Source organism: Aulonocara sp. 'chitande type north' Nkhata Bay, linkage group LG3 (assembly GCF_057382095.1).
Source record: "Aulonocara sp. 'chitande type north' Nkhata Bay isolate Kocher_YH1m ecotype deep benthic linkage group LG3, A_spYH_male_GT1.1, whole genome shotgun sequence".
Taxonomy (NCBI): domain Eukaryota; kingdom Metazoa; phylum Chordata; class Actinopteri; order Cichliformes; family Cichlidae; genus Aulonocara; species Aulonocara sp. 'chitande type north' Nkhata Bay.
In genome coordinates, this window is record NC_141346.1 from 47,666,122 (window position 1) to 47,681,904 (window position 15,783).

General features: G+C 41.2%; 1 protein-coding gene across 3 annotated transcripts in view; it reads right to left on the reverse strand.

Annotated features, from left to right (window-relative positions):
• Window positions 1-15,783, reverse strand: part of LOC147335914 (ADAMTS-like protein 1) — a 104,033-nt gene that overhangs the window by 32,363 nt on the left and 55,887 nt on the right. For all 3 annotated transcript variants that reach the window (XR_015127265.1, XM_086283893.1, XM_086283884.1), the window contains exon 3: window positions 1,305-1,432. Coding sequence is in view for 2 of the 3 variants with exons in the window: in XM_086283893.1 (XP_086140019.1) it covers window positions 1,305-1,432 (128 nt within the window). In the remaining variant the exon portion in view is untranslated. The remainder of the gene's footprint in view (window positions 1-1,304; window positions 1,433-15,783) is intronic.

The following is a 15,783-nucleotide window of genomic DNA, read 5'->3' on the forward strand; positions in this document are numbered from 1 at the left end:
TTTAATCTTGGAGCACTGTGGGTTAGCTTGAAACCTTACCGACCAGGTGACTCTGGCACAAGGATTAAGAGGTTCCTGATATAAGCCTGAGATGATGAGCAGTGGGAATCCATCCAATGCGGGACTCCGTGTTTGCACAGCCCAAATTCTGTCACATAAAACACTTATTAAAAGCGGCATGTAGTTTCGCAAGAGTCACTGATTGTTCTGCTCTGATCTGTGAGGAAACATGTTGGGGTCATTACTGAAATTCAGATTCCAAATGTCAATGATGAATTCAAGATTTTGGCTCACATGGCTGTCTAGACGGGTCCATAGTGGATCCACTCAGGGATCTTTAACAGTCATGTGTATTTTGAGCACTCCACTTACAACCCAAGGGAATGGAGGATTTGATTTGTGGGATTTACTCACACTATTAAAACCCCTGCCTAAACCTAAAAGCAATGATGTTGCATTTTGATGGAAATCCGTCCAACTTCAGTCAGGACTTTCTACTTTAGAAAAGGGGATTAGCTCAGATCACGTTTGAACACACGCTAACAAATTGCCGGTGGGATGTTTCCATTTTTCTGAGGGTCACTGAGGTTCTAACTTTCAATTTACAGCAAATGCTCTCCTGCTGTGATGTAGTCATCATTTAATGACTGCGCTATAAACTAAACAGTTACATCAGGCCACTGATTTTTGTTTTAAAAAGGCTCTTTATGCCCCTGCTTCTCATAATGATTGTTTTTTCTGGAATTTTTTCTGCATCTGAGATTTTTAGACCTGATATCAGTAAATGCTGCCCAAAGGATTGTAAAAATAAAATAATCCTCATTTGTCTTTTAGCTTCTCTCCCTTTAAGAGGTTTTTGGCTGCTTGGCTGCCTCTTACAAATTAGATGACCATATTAGGATATCCGCTCTCTCTGATGTCAGCAAGACCCATTATTTGGAAAAAACACCTGAAATTGAGCTTCTAGAGAAGTCTTAAGTTGAACTTTTGGCTAATATGAAGTAGTAAATACACTGACCCCATTATTTAACAACCACCCACAACTATAATATCTACCTCAATGACAGAAATAAGGAAAAGCAGTTTAGTATGTTAACTTCTAGTAATGTCTGCAAGAATGTGAGCAATCTCTAATCTTTATTTCTCCATCATCAATATTTTTACGTGTGCGGCTTCTCCTTCTGAAAAGTCTGATGTTGCAGGAGACATTAGCCTTGCAAATGTTAATATTACTCTATGAAGAGAACCAGACCAGCTCTCCCGACACTGTTGCAGGTTACCTCTGTGAAGCTTTTGGGTCTTACTTGGAACTGAGGCATCGTCTGAGGGAGTAGGAGGCTCCTCCGCCACATGTACGAGAGCATTCACTCCAGGAACCCCAGGCGTCCCAAAGCGTGTCTCTGTCCTCTTCTGATCGGGCCGTACGAGAACTCTACACACCAGAAGAAGAGACGTTAATATGCAGTGTTTTGGACACTCTGATAACAGGCGTCTGCTGTTATCAGCCTTCATCAGCTCTACAGAAGCTGAGATAAAATAAACTGATCACTGAAGCTCACTGTCATCTTTATATTGGACTCTTTGACCTTATGACTTAGCAAAGATCTCCCATCATTACAGAAAGCAGCTCTTTAGCCAAGTGAGTTGTGGCTTCCTGCAGCCATTCCTTAAATTGAGGAGCTTAAAAAAACCTAAAAACTACAATAAAAGTGCACATGACAGGAAAAGAGAGGCAGTAAGAGGAAGTAATCACGAGTTCTTGACTTCTGGCCCTTTTGCGTATTTAAAATGTCTGAGTCATGCATTAAAGTTTGAAATATTAGTCCTTGCTTAAGGCTCGGGCCACACTCGTGTGCCTCTCTCTGTTAATTGCATTGTGCTGTATTTGGCAGCGGAGACGGGAATATTACTGCGCCACCCAAAATCAATATTATGAGAAGCTAAATTTTACAACTACAAGGACAGTGTGCGTCTCGGATGTAGGGTGACAGCCAAAAAAAATTAAGATCCTCGCTATCTCAGCTCCTGTTTACCTCATAAAGTCTTTGGTATTTTCCAAGTGGACTAACTCGCCGTGCTCGTAGGGAAAGGTTTATTTATAATGCCGCTGCTGTCAGGCAATATGGCAATATCTATTGTTGTGTTTAAGTCAAGATAGTTTTCCTCTGCTTCACTTTTCTCAATGCCCTTTCCAGAGCTGACTGAATGAAGCAATAGAGAGCTGCATTTTCTGAATACCGGGCTCAGATTAGGTGAAAAGGGAAACAGATTGTTTTTGCTATCTAGAACAAGGACTCAGTGAAGGTATTCTACTTAAAACCTGCCAGTGAGACTGAGGTAAAGGAAAAAACTGGTCCTGTACCTGTTTAATGGATGACAACTTGGAAAAGTAAAAAAAAAAAAAAGACTTGGAACTTGGAACCAACACTGGGACAAATCGTCCACCTCCTGTGGCAACAGGAATGTGGCTCAGTAGACCGAAGCGCAAACACAGTCAATAAAGTAACCTGCCAATCTTCCAAGGCGGTTTGGGAGTGTTCAATGGGAGCAGATGAATACAAGAGAAAAATTATCATTTTTTTAAACCACTCAGTCTTCATAATGCTGCTGGACCATGAAAGACTTCTTTTCCTAACATTGCAGAAATGCTGCTATTGTGTGCTCTGGACAGCGTCGCACAATAGGGACTTTTACACCGTGAGGCGGCAGTTTGTGTCTGCACATCCAACAGAGTTTTTGACAGTGATTTAAAATTTCCAGCTCTTGCAGATTAGGCATGTGAGCCCTAAACAAGCTCATTTACCCAGAAGCCGCTGAACATTAGGGGTGGGGTGTGTTCAGAAAATGAATTTGCACCTACTGCACTGCAAAAACTCAAAATCTTACCAAGTATATTTGTCTTATTTCAAGTCAAAATATCTAATCACACTTAAAATAAGCCATAATCAGCTAAAGAGTAACATTTCAGTGAGATATAGGAACTTGTTTTTAGACAGTGCATCTTGGATATCTTGTTAAGTGAAAAACTCTTGAAAACATATTGTTTTGAGTCATATCTCACACGAAACAAGTTTTTTTGGCATTTCATAAACGTTTTAAGCTGCTGTGTTATTTGTAAAAGATGTATCATCTTGTTTCAAGAAATAGACCTAACTTGAATCAGGACATCAAATCTACTTTATTGAGAACTGCAGGTTAATATCATGCCCAACATTGCATTATTATGAGTCTTAGTATCTTAAGCACAGTGTATTTATTTTTCTTACATACCAGTCAAACCATATCAATGTGACATTGAAAAAGAGGCAAAACACTGAAATTGTTTCCCTCACTGAACAGATTGCGCCAAAAGTAAAATAAAAAGTAAATAGAACAATTTTTTTGCCAGTCTTTAAAAACCTTATTTCAGCCCACATATTCACAAAAGACTCAAGAATAATGTTTGATGATGTCAGTTAGATCATACTTCACTGGAATGTACTTGCTGTTATTAAAGTTTACATAGTGGTATGCTGTATAATCAACAAGATTTCCAGCATCCACAAAAATATTTGCCTGAGCTAGACAGGGAACTTCTACCTCATAAGCTAAATATTGATCATTCCACCCAACTGTAGAGAGAGGCTGGCATTCAAAACAATACACAGATGCATTTACAATATAGATGTTTTTAACAAGTGCAAACTCTGGAGCATCATTTATGACATCAGAAATAACCAAAGATTTTTCACATGAATGTATATTTCCATGTAGCATAATCCACTGTACAGAAACTACATGTTCAACTTGCTCAATGAAGTCTTTAATCTTGCCTTCTACATAATGAAGATCCAGGCTTGCGTTTGAAGTAGAATGCTTTAAGATAGAAAGGTTTTTTTTAGGGGAAAGCCAGTTCATGCTGACCTCTTTACCCCCTTTTTCCTCCCTCGAACAGCATGGCAGTGCACTTCAAATACAGAGATGAATGGATCGTGCAAAGAAAAACAGTAACAATGCAATAATAGGGCTCCGATTATTTTCCTTGGGTCATGGGAGGAAAAACACCCATGCTGTACAGTCCTGAGAGGGGATGGCGGGTTCACGTTATTAAAAGTGCGTGGGGACTGATATAAATGGCTGTCAGTGCTGATGACGCCTGAGGAACAGCAGAGAGGAATGGCAAAACCTAAACACAGCCAGCGGAACATACAGCCAAACATATCGGCAGCGGCGCTACTTTCTGCACGGGCCAACTATTTCAATGTTTGGATCCCGGTAAATAAACACAGGCTGCGCTCTGGGCAGCCGGTTAGTGCACCACCTTAATTCTCCTTTGAAAAGCAATCAGTGAATTTTGCACTCAATTACGACTGAGGCTGTGTGTTGCAAAGCCAAGAGTGCTCGAGGCGCAGAGAGGCTTGCGAAGAAAGAGGAGTGGAAGTAGATGAAGGATGAAGGGATGGAGATGAAGAGGTTGTTTGGCTCGCTGCGCTGCTATTGTTCTCAATGAAAGCGGAGGAAGACAAGGCTCCGCTAGCTGGACGGCTGTCCTGCTGGGATTTGGAGCCAATAATCAAACGGCTCAGATATCTACTCTTCCTTAACCCTCCATCACTGCACGTCCCACCGCTTCTGCTATGATCTATCGCGCTTCTTATTTCATTTGAGCGTTCATGCACCCATAACTGACTCATAATGCTTCCTAAAACTCTTTGCAAAAGCACCTTTGCAAACACAAACTATTATTTGCTCACTGGTGCTCATACTGTGAAAAAAAAAACCAGAGCAAATACACGAGGGTGACAACCGCAAGGCCTTTGTTTTTCCACAAGGTAAAAAAGCGGAAATGAGCATATGATTAAAGATCACTTAACTCCACGTTATGAGTTATTCTGATGGACGGATTCTATTTAAGTCACCTGTCAGCAGCTGAGACTAAAAACACTTTCCCCGAAGATGGAAAACTCCTGAAAAAGGGGAAAAAGAAACCCGACTCTGGTGCCTTCTTTTGCAGACTGTGTCAATACGACGGCCTTTGCAGTTGGCAAAGACACATGATATTTGCACATCTGCTAAATCCCTTGTCATGTGGCCAGCACTGCGCAGCACAGTACTGTACTCACGGTCATGCTGTGAGGAAGGCACTGTAATGTAACAGTGAGCCTGCCGCTCGCTGACCTCCGCATGCACAAGTCCTTTTTTCATGGCTTAGGTTAAAAAACATAATAATATAATAAGACAATGCTGCAGGACTGCTGTAGCTGACCTGGCAAAGCTACTGTTGAGAAGACTCCAGGATGTGGAGAGTGCACTGCTTACTTCAAAATACACACACATACAAGCATAAACACTCAAATAGATGCTTTTAGAGGACATTAATAACCAAAGACAAAATAAAAACTTTAAAATGCAATTGAGATAACAGGGTAAAAATCACAGTACCAGAAGTAGAAGAGCTGTCATCAACAGCATGCAGGATGAAAAGTCTTGTTCCATGCCTTTTTCAAAGTGTGTGTGTGTGTGTGCGCGTGTGTGAGACCCAGTCCCTCCAGATCTGCTCGTGAGTACTTTTGTGTGTGTGTCTGGGTCCGATGCGTGACGGCCTCCTCCGTGGGTCACTCTGCGTGCTGTGTCTGCCTCCCTGCCTGCCGTCTCCTGTCTGACTTGCTCCCGTTCTTTCTCAAGAGTATCTTGGGGAAGCGGAGGGAGGGAGAGGGGGCAGGGAGAGCGTGGGTGAATGTGTGTGCGTGTGTGTCCGTTTTAGAGCGTGCACTGCATGAAAGTTGGAGGAAGTAATCGGAAGGGCGGGGGGGTTGATCCAAGCACCATGAGCCCTCAGGTCTGGCACATTAGCCAATCAATAAATGGGCTTCAGATGACAGTGTTAGTACAAACAAGAAGCTGGGCCAGCAGCAGCTTCACAGCTTTGCATGTTTGTGTGTGTGCGTGTGTGTGTGTGTGTGTGGGTCAGACTGTCAGAGAGAAGGAATAATGGCAGACAGACAACTGTAAACCAATTTTCTTCTTTTCCATTTCTTTTCCTAATATCTCAAGTTTCCGTCTCACTCATGCCACTGCTTCCTCTTTCTTTTAAGCTTTGGATGGGTTTTTTCCCTCTCTGTAGTTTTCCCTCACTCTGTTGGAAATGTCAGAAACTCTCGGTCATACTGTGACATCTTTAGAATTAACCTTTTATTTCCAGCCTGCTTGCGCAGAACTGGTGACTTCAATTACACATCTGAGCAAAGCAGAGACACATTTGGCACTGCCATACTTCACCGTTGGCTCCAAATCGCTTTATTTTTCCCAAAGAGTTACATGTGTGAGCCTCTATGTTAAATCAGATGACATAGTGTGGTCACTGAAGCTATCAGGATAGACTTTTCAGCCACCCGCCTACAACCCCCTTTTTTATGAGCTAAAGGTTTACTTCAATGGAGCCTTTTATAACATCTGGCAGTTTAAGCTAGAGAACATTTACACCGTGGAGGTGGGGGACAAGCCAGGTGTCCCCTGGAGGGACAAATCCTGTAGTTATTTAAAGAAAAAAAAAACACCCAGTAAGATGGACAACCCTTTGGCACACGGGGAATATACTTATACACTGAGTGGCTTTCCAGCTTCCTTTTGCGATGGCAGGACGCAAAAAAACAAAAATCTGAAACCCAACATTAAAAATAGCGCAGGCAAAATGACCCGCTGGCATTCCTTGATGTTACTCACAAGGTAGCAAGCTATCATTCAGGCATCCAACCCCGAGGTTCCAAACACAATAAAAACTCTGTGCCCTTCGAATCAAGGCCTCACATCTTCTTCCCAATCAAACACCAAATCAAAAGCCGCATAATTGGTATCAATTAAGGCTGAGAGGAATGTGCTGCACTCCAGAGCAAATAGACAGCCACCCTAATCACAACATCGGAGCAGACGTCTCGACACTTAACGCGGCACACATACACACTTTTTTATATTTCAGCTCTACAAAGCAAACCTGTCTCGAAGTCCAAAGTCACTGACAGAATCGGACTTAGCTTGTTTGATTTGGTAGGTTGAGCATGTTCCATGAATTGGGGAATTATCTTAACGCGCACACACTGGTGTAGTCTGTGGTGCCAGCAGGGAAGGACGTGGACTTTGACATGTTCACAGGCTGATGCGGCCCATGCATTCTCAATCCATAACCCTCTGATATTTACTTTTAGAAGAAATCCTTCTCGCATTTGCCAATGTGTGACTACAGAAAATAAACCGTGGCATCAATGATGTGCCTAGAGCTTAAAACCAAACACCCGAGGAGGAAATTAACAGTTTTGATTGACACGAGCTTGGAGACGGCTCTCTACCACAACATTGCCGAAGGTGTCTCCTGACAATTTAAACAACAATCCATGAAGATGATGAGGTGAGAAAAATGATAGAGCGCATTGTTATTTTACACAAGGGCAGGCTCGGATATTAGGTTGCATAAGAGAAGCATGCAGGAGGTTTTGAGGATTAGGGGAAATGATTGTCCACAGACAAATGCTCCACTGTCTTAAAAGATGATTCTGCTTTAATATGAAAGAATGGGTTAGGATAACATTGGCTGCCCCAAAGTAATTGCTGACATATGGGAACAAGGTTGAATCACAACAACAATCTCACAGAGCCAGAAACAAGAAGACTGACTGTAAACAAGCCAACAGCTAATTTAGATCCCCTTTTATTTTGCAGTTAAAACTTAAAGTGAGCGCATTCACATGATGGTAAAAGTCCTATTAAAGTTCACCCCAGTTTTCCTGACTGAAGTCATCGATTCAACAAAGTGCTGAAAACATTACTCAAAGATTTTGGTCCGTATTGACATGACAGCATCACGCAATGGCTGCAGATTTGTCAGCTGCACATCCATGATGTGAATCTTCAACTCTACCACATCCCAAAGGTGCTCTATTGGAATCAAATGTGGTGACTGTAGAGGCCATTTGAGTACATTGAACTCACTGTCATGTTCACGAAACCAGTTGGAGGTGACACTGTGGTCATAGAGGGATGGAAATGGTTACTAACAATATTCAGGTAGGCTGTGGTGTGTAAATGATGCTCAGTTGGTAATAAGGGTCCCAAAGTGTATCAAGAAAATATCCCTCACATCATTACGCCACCAGCCAGAACCGCCCATAGAAAGCAGGATGGATCAATACTTGATCTTTAGCTGATAGGAGTGGTGGCTGGTGCTGTTTCCTGGTGCTGTAGCCCTTCTGCTTCAAGTTTTCACATCTTCCATGCTTAGAGACGCTCTTCTGCTTGTAACCAGTAGCTATTAGTTACTGTTGCCTTTCTATCACCTCAGGGCAGTTGGGCCATTCTCTTCTGACCTCTGACATCAATGAGGCATCTTTCATCTAGAGAACTGGAACTCACTTCACATTTTCTCTGTAAATCCAAGCGACGGCTGTGTTGGAAAATCCCAGCAGATCAGCAGCTTCTGATACACTCAGACCAGCTTGTCTGACAGCAACAACCAAAAGTCCCTGTTCATTTACCTTCAATCGCTTCTAATCATCTTCCCGACCCTCACTGGTTTTCACCAGTTGGATTCTGTGTTAGTTTTTGTCATCTTCCGTTTTCCTTTTTTAGCTGTTACTTTACACTTACTTGCTGACTCACCAGTTCTCCTTGTGGTCCTGCCATCGCTTTAATGTTTTGCCCTTTGTCGCTTGTGTTTTCCTGTAATTTATGCAAGGTTAATCACCTTTGTACTCAAGCTTATCTTTTTCTCAGTATTCCTGCTTTTTGTGTCTATATTAAAAAAAAAATGCCCATAACACTACTGTTCATGTGATGTTTTCAATCTAATTAAAAATAATCTAAAGCCCTCAATTAAAGATTATATGAAGTTGTTAAGCTTTGAATTACCACAGACACACTGGTTGATATTTCTTTTTCCCCCCAAACGATATCATTAACAAGTGAAAAAAGTAAAGATGAGGGAAATGTAGTTGCCCATCCATCCATCCATCCATCCATTCATCCATCCATCCATCCATCCATCCTCACCTATTATCCTAACATGTTTTTGGAATGTGGGAGGAAGCCAGTAGAGAGACCCTGAGAGAACCTGCACAGGCGCGAGGAGAACAACATTCAGTTGTATGCTAATAAAAAAACCATTTCATGGCCGCTGCTTCCACCCATCCCCGTGTTGTCTTTAGGCAGATAGAATCTCTCATTTGATTGTGACAAATCACCACCATCTGTCATAAAATCACTCGATTCTCTCTCAGTGTGCAGTGTTGGGATTATGAGCAGGGTTTCGCCTGGTTGCACAACACTTGAGAACCCCTAATGATGTCTCTGTGATAAACAGCTGACAATACAGCATGTATTGCTCAGCAAAATGAGCTGTTCATCATTATTAGTATAGAATGATGTTAAAGTTAACTTTGTTGTTGTTTTTACTTTTTAATGTGATGGAAACTGAGCCAACCCCATACATTTGAAAACACCGCTTCTATCATCACTCGCTGTCTGGTGAAACGACTAGAAAAGCTCTCTCATGCTGAATGTGTTTGAGGTCTTGTAAAGGGTCACTATGTTGACTTTCCAAGCAGCAGATGTTTAACTGATACCGCTCCTCTGCTGCAGAAGAAAGAGTCAAATTAAAAGATTACAATATTATGATGCGATGACATTACTTAACAGTCCCAGCGTCCTGAGGAAGAGAGACAAACGAAGCTAAAGTTAACGAGAGACTCACATCGAGGACCCCTCGAAAGCCCGAACCCTCAGCTCCCACGAGAAGACTTTAATGGTTCAGGCGGGATATAAATGGTAGCCTCCCACCACCCTCACAGACGATGTATGTGCACCAGGCATGATTTATACGAAAGCCATTGTTTAAAAAGCTTTCTGAGCCACGGTATAAAATGTTTTACCAGGACAAGGATTTTACGACTTGCAGCTGAAAGTCAACCACACTTCCCCACCCCACCAAAACCAGAGGATTAAAATAAAGATGTAATTCCCTGACAATCATCTAAATCCAATTAAAGCCAGATGGGAGCTGAAATGAAAGTAAGCAGCGTTACAGCTAAAACATGTTACTCCCTAAATATCTCTTTTTTTCCAACATTGTCACCTAAGCTTTAGCTTTCACTGCTTCCACATCCACGCATTCCACATGAGTCAAGCTTTTCCTCTCATCGTTCCTTAATCGTGATTGATTATTATTTAATACTCCATCCAGAGGAGCGGTCAGCTGGATCGTTGAGCCTTGCGAGCGAGCTGGTTTCAGTGTTTGGTGGTAATGTGAAGATGATAGATTTACAGAGCCATAAACACACCTATTGAGATTACTGTATCATGGCTCAGGTGGGAGGATGCATGCAAAGGCACGGGATAAATAATGCGCTCGAGGGAAAGACGAACGCCAGCTCGTCCTCCGATGGGCCAATCTCTTCTGGCTTAGAGTACATCTTCTCGGTGAACTCCCCGCAGCTCTGCAGAGGAAGACATTTGTTCTGTCTCGATTTTGGGGCCACAGCTTTTTGGAGTATGCATGAAAGCAAAAATGATTTGTTTTTCAGAATAGCAGGCACATGAGAGCTCAGGTCTTGTAGAGTTGCATTGCCCCAGAACAACCCGTGAGATTGGATTGCTTACAATAGCTTACCGGTGAATTTATTTGACATTAGCTATTAAATCAGTCCAAAAAACCCCCATATAATCAGCAAGGTTAAGAGGGACAAAACTATGAATAAAATGAATGAAAAAAACAGATATAACGAGAGCATGATGGGAATTCTCTTATTTTTTTATTCTACAAACTCTAGCATTGGACAAATTGAAATACTTGCTTGATTTGCCAGATCAATAAAGAAAGTTTTCATAAAATTCACCAAAAAACAGAATTTTGGGTTAGCTTTATTCTCCAGGGACGAGAAATCAGGCAACTATAAATTAAATGGTCACATGGACATGTCAACAATGACGTATATAAATTAAATTCAGTTAAATTCATTTCAATGCCATTTAAATAGCATATAAAAGTCAGTTTAAGCCGTTTATGTTGTGAGGTAAAGACTACATGAAAACAGAGAAAAGCCCAACAATCAGGCGACCCTTTGTAAGCAAACACATGGCGACAGTGGGAAGGAAAAACTCCCTTTTAACAGGAAGAAACCTCCGGCAGAACCAGGCTCAGGGAGGGGCGGGGCCATCTGCCGTGACCAGTTTGGTGTAAAGAGAGGAAGACAAGACAAAAGCGCGTCAGTTTAATACTTAAATCAATCAAGAATTGGATCATAAAAAAAAGTATGTCTTGATATAAGGGTACAATAAGCAAAGACGCACTTTCTTTGCTCTAAAACCAACCACCACTGTGCTCAGCTCACAATATTTTCTAACAATTTACTGTGCTGTTTATGGTGACATATTGAATAAGCCACATTCTGATCCCACCTGAGAAAGCCTCTAAAAACTCCACATGCAGGCCACAGCGCTGAGAGGACTCGAGCACGTAATTAAGAATCAGCAGTGACATTTACTACTTCCTGAAGCTGTGTTCATGTGCTCTCACCATCAAGCTTTTCCCATTAGCACGCATATGTTTTAGCAGCTTTCTGGTGAATGCAAAGGCTAAGTTCATCAGGGTCCCACTACACAAAGCCCACCACCTCACACACACTCCACATCCCTCTTTCACCCACCCACGGCCACTGTGGTGTTTTAAAGAGGGTACGAAAGGAAGGGATGGGCATAAATTAGCCGCGTAAAGCCGCTGGAGTGAGTTACACCAGGCTGGGGCTAGAGTGAAACGGGGAGCGTGGGACCTGCATCCCGATCTGGGCCGACGCTAAGCACCGCAGCTTATTTATGGGATAGCCGGCATCAAGTTGATCCCCCGTGTTTCAAAATGGAGACCATATTGCCGTATCATCTGGATAATATAGCTGCTGCTCAGAACAGTTTACACATGTTTTCTGAAAATATACTTCCTTTTGTTGAAATCAATCTAAAAAAAACCCGTCAATTTAGGGTGTGTGTCCACTGACAGCTGTTTTTGCTCTGGCAGTGTCTACTTTCTATACAAATACAATGTTCAGTGTTAACAGTGCTCACTGAGCATTGCAAAAACACCCTTAGTGCACAGATTTTTTCCTGCTATGCTCACAGTGCTCTCACTTGAAAACAGTTCAGTTGGAACGGCAATGCGTTTCTCTGTGTCACGGCTCTCTCACCACCCAATCAATATCTAAAGGTGATAGGACTAATGACGTGAGTAACGACGGTGGAAAAGTTGTTCCTGCCCGTCACTAACAAGTCAGTTATTTATGATCTAAGAGGTTGCTGTCTGTAATAAAGCAACAACAAAAGCTGGAGAGAAGTGCTTGGACTAAGTTCTTTGCAACTACAGTTAGTTGTAATAAGAAGACACCAAAGATTCAACATGTGAACTTTTTGAATCAACATCTTAATGCTGTGATTTTACATCCTGATGTTTTCACAGTTCTTAAACACCAACATTGGTTTTGACCATAGCAAGTAGCCAACAATGCCTCCGTGCACCACCTTTCTCACAACTACAAACAGATAAACTTAGCATCTCCTAGAATGGGAGGCAGAGCCTTAAACTATCAGATCCATTTTTTCCGGAAACAGCTCCCAGCTTAGATCCAGGAGACAGACATCCTCTTTCCTTTTAAGTTTAGACTTAAAACTTTCCTTTTTGATAAAGCATATAGTTAAGGCTGGATCAGGTCACCCTAAATCAGGGGTCTCGAACTCCAGGCCTCGAGGGCCGGTGTCCTGCAGGTTTTAGATGTGTCCTTGATCCAACACAGCAGATTTAAATGGCTAAGTTACCTCCTCAACATGTCTTGAAGTTCTCCAGAGGCCTGGTAATGACCTAATCATTTGATTCAGGTGTGTTGACAGCTGGAATGAGGTTGTGACCGCACAGCAATGCAATCTCTATTCTATTCTAGCACAGACAAGATGACAGGCATCCATGTTTTTTAAATATAAGAAAAGCATATTTTTCATATATCACCCCAGAAATCACCTACCCTTCCAATTTATGCAAAAAAAAACCCCTATGAAGTGTACAGTTATGGTGTTACGGTCAGTTCGATTAGCAGGAGAAAAGCTGGTGGAGCTGCTGTGAGCTCATTTGTTCTATTAAATATTAATATACAAGCAATTTTTAAAACAAACTAACCTTAGAAAGACAGAGCTGACCCTTATTATCCATCAGAGTCAGTAACACAAGTTTTTTTATATACCACTGCGAGACATTTGAAAGAATGTCCAGAGTGGATTCAAAAGTAAGAACCGGTTTTCTTGTATTGCTTAAAAGGCTGTCTGGGAAAACTTACATTATAATAAAAATATATTGCAGCTGTTTGCAGGAGTCATTTCAAGTAATAAAAACTGTGAAATCCAAGTTTTTTGGCTGTAATAGCCTCCTTGTGGAATGCAAAACTGTAAATATGACATGCATGATCATGTCAGGGTCCATATCAGTTTCTAAAAGCACACATCAAACAGTAAACCTATACGACCCTACTCCTACCCCACGAATAGCTAATCTCAGTAGAAAAGGACACAGAACAAACACTGACTAATTACTGACACCATGAGAGTCAATAGAGAGCAATCCACCGAAGCGCAGACATGGAACAGGCTTCCTAGTTAAAACTGCAAAACGAGACAAAACAGTTGACCAACCGTTTTCTGAGCACTGACAGCAAGGAGCAACCCCAGATAAAAAGACCCCTGGTTTGTCTCAGCAACTTATTATTCATGAAGTGTGAGTGTGGAGTTTTTAAACTCAAAGCAAGCTGAAGCTTTTCAAATCACAAAGTATGTCTCTGATGTGCTATATACTCTTCGCACAGCTCAGGTTTCAGTTTTTAACCCTAAAATTAAGTCACAGCAGTAACATATGTTTTCCATTTTCTGAGATGTATTGCATGTTGTCTTTGGCTCTAGGACGATCAGAGAAAGTGATAGTAATACGATAAAGGTGGTCAAAGGAGGCTTAAACCTTTGGAGCATCCTCTGAAATCTGACGTTTTTCGCTCCGTTAAATAATGATGCAATTACACGGAAAGCGAAGGGGCATGCGCTCTTCAGTTCCTTGTTCTGACCTGTGTCTGACCTATAAATATGGAAACGATTAAAGTAGGAAAAAAATGGACGACACCTCGAGCACACTGTGTTGCACAACTGGAGTTGGAGATTCACTGAATATTTTATATTCACACAATTAGGTTTTCATCAAAACAGTTCTCAAGCAATTGGTCACTCTCTGATGAAGGCTGTTGGCGTCGGTTTTTGTTTAAATGTGTCCTAGCCAGTTTCAAATCTGAGAAAAGCTATTCAACCGCACTTTCCTTTCTACTGTGTGTGAAGCTGTGAAGGTTTTCATATCGCTGCCTGTATGACGGAGTTATGGGAAGGTGATAACACGGAATTTATGTTGCTCTGAAGGCTGATAGTGCAATCTTCACATTTTTATCTTAAATATGGGCTCAGATAAGATGACTTCAAGTTTGTTTGATGATGCTTAGAAGTGAGTTCAGAGCCTGTGGATTTTTATAGCTGCAAAGCTATGAAGAAATCAACCGAATGCTAAAAACACACCAAGAAAAAAGATTTCTAGTTAAATCTCAGTGAGGATACAGGTACATAAAGTAATCACTAAAAGCCTTCTTTACTGTATTTGCGTGTTTTATATATTAATTTTGTTTTCTTTGTTCTGTAAACCTACTTTAAGGAGTTTGTAGTGCAGCAAAAACAAATGCAAATTGCTGGATAGTATATAGATTTTTTTCCAGTTTAAATTCAAATTCTATTTTATCTATATAGCAACAAATCACAGCAACAGTTGCTTCAATGCAGTTACTATTGTAAGGTAAAAAATGTATGACAACAGAGAGAAACCCCAACAATCAAAAGAATAGTTTCTAGGTAATTGTGGACTAATAAGTCAAGGTGACCTTGAAAAGCTCACGTCTGACCTTGAGGTCAAGGTCACCAGGGTTTTTACTTATTAAAGGTTTTTAATAGATGCACCTATAGCTCATTGTCTATAACTTCTTCTTCCAGCTGAAAACCTGGTTTTAATAAACAGTCTGAGAACAAAAAATGAACAAATAAAATAAAGCACATTTTCAATATTTCTTTTTAGTGGTTGTTTAAGTATATTAGCTTTATCTGTAGTTACTGTATCACAGACATACATTTTTACATGTCCAAAAAACACCTGAGATATAACTTCCATGAGAATTCCTTATTTTTAAACACTTGTGCTCATTTTACAAGCTCAGAATCATATTATCCACATAGACAGTGTGACATCTCTTATGTAATATACTCCTCTCTCTAGAACTTGTCATGGTGCCGGGAGTGCTGACAGCTCTTTCAAGCAGTCAAACTTTAAAACATCAACTGGGCTTTGTCTTGTAGCGCCCACATTCACAAAGAGGAAACTATCCATCAGCCTGCCACAGATCTGCTTTCAAGCGTTCCTCACCCATATGCCTGTGCAATTGCCCGAGAAACACAGAGGACGCAACAGTAACGCAAAAAAAGGCATTGTGGCTGTTTCTCTCTGATATTGCTCAGTTAGATTTTTGAAGTGAGATGAATCTATCCAAAACGGAGTCTTTCATTAAGCTGACTTCAGCCTGTTAAAATATGAACAGGAAAGACAAAGTTAAAGACATCCTACTAAAGAAAAAGGAAACATGAGTCAACCAAGATTTGAACACTTCCATCCCATTTTTATTTTTTCTCTTGTAGCCTCACTGCTTTACA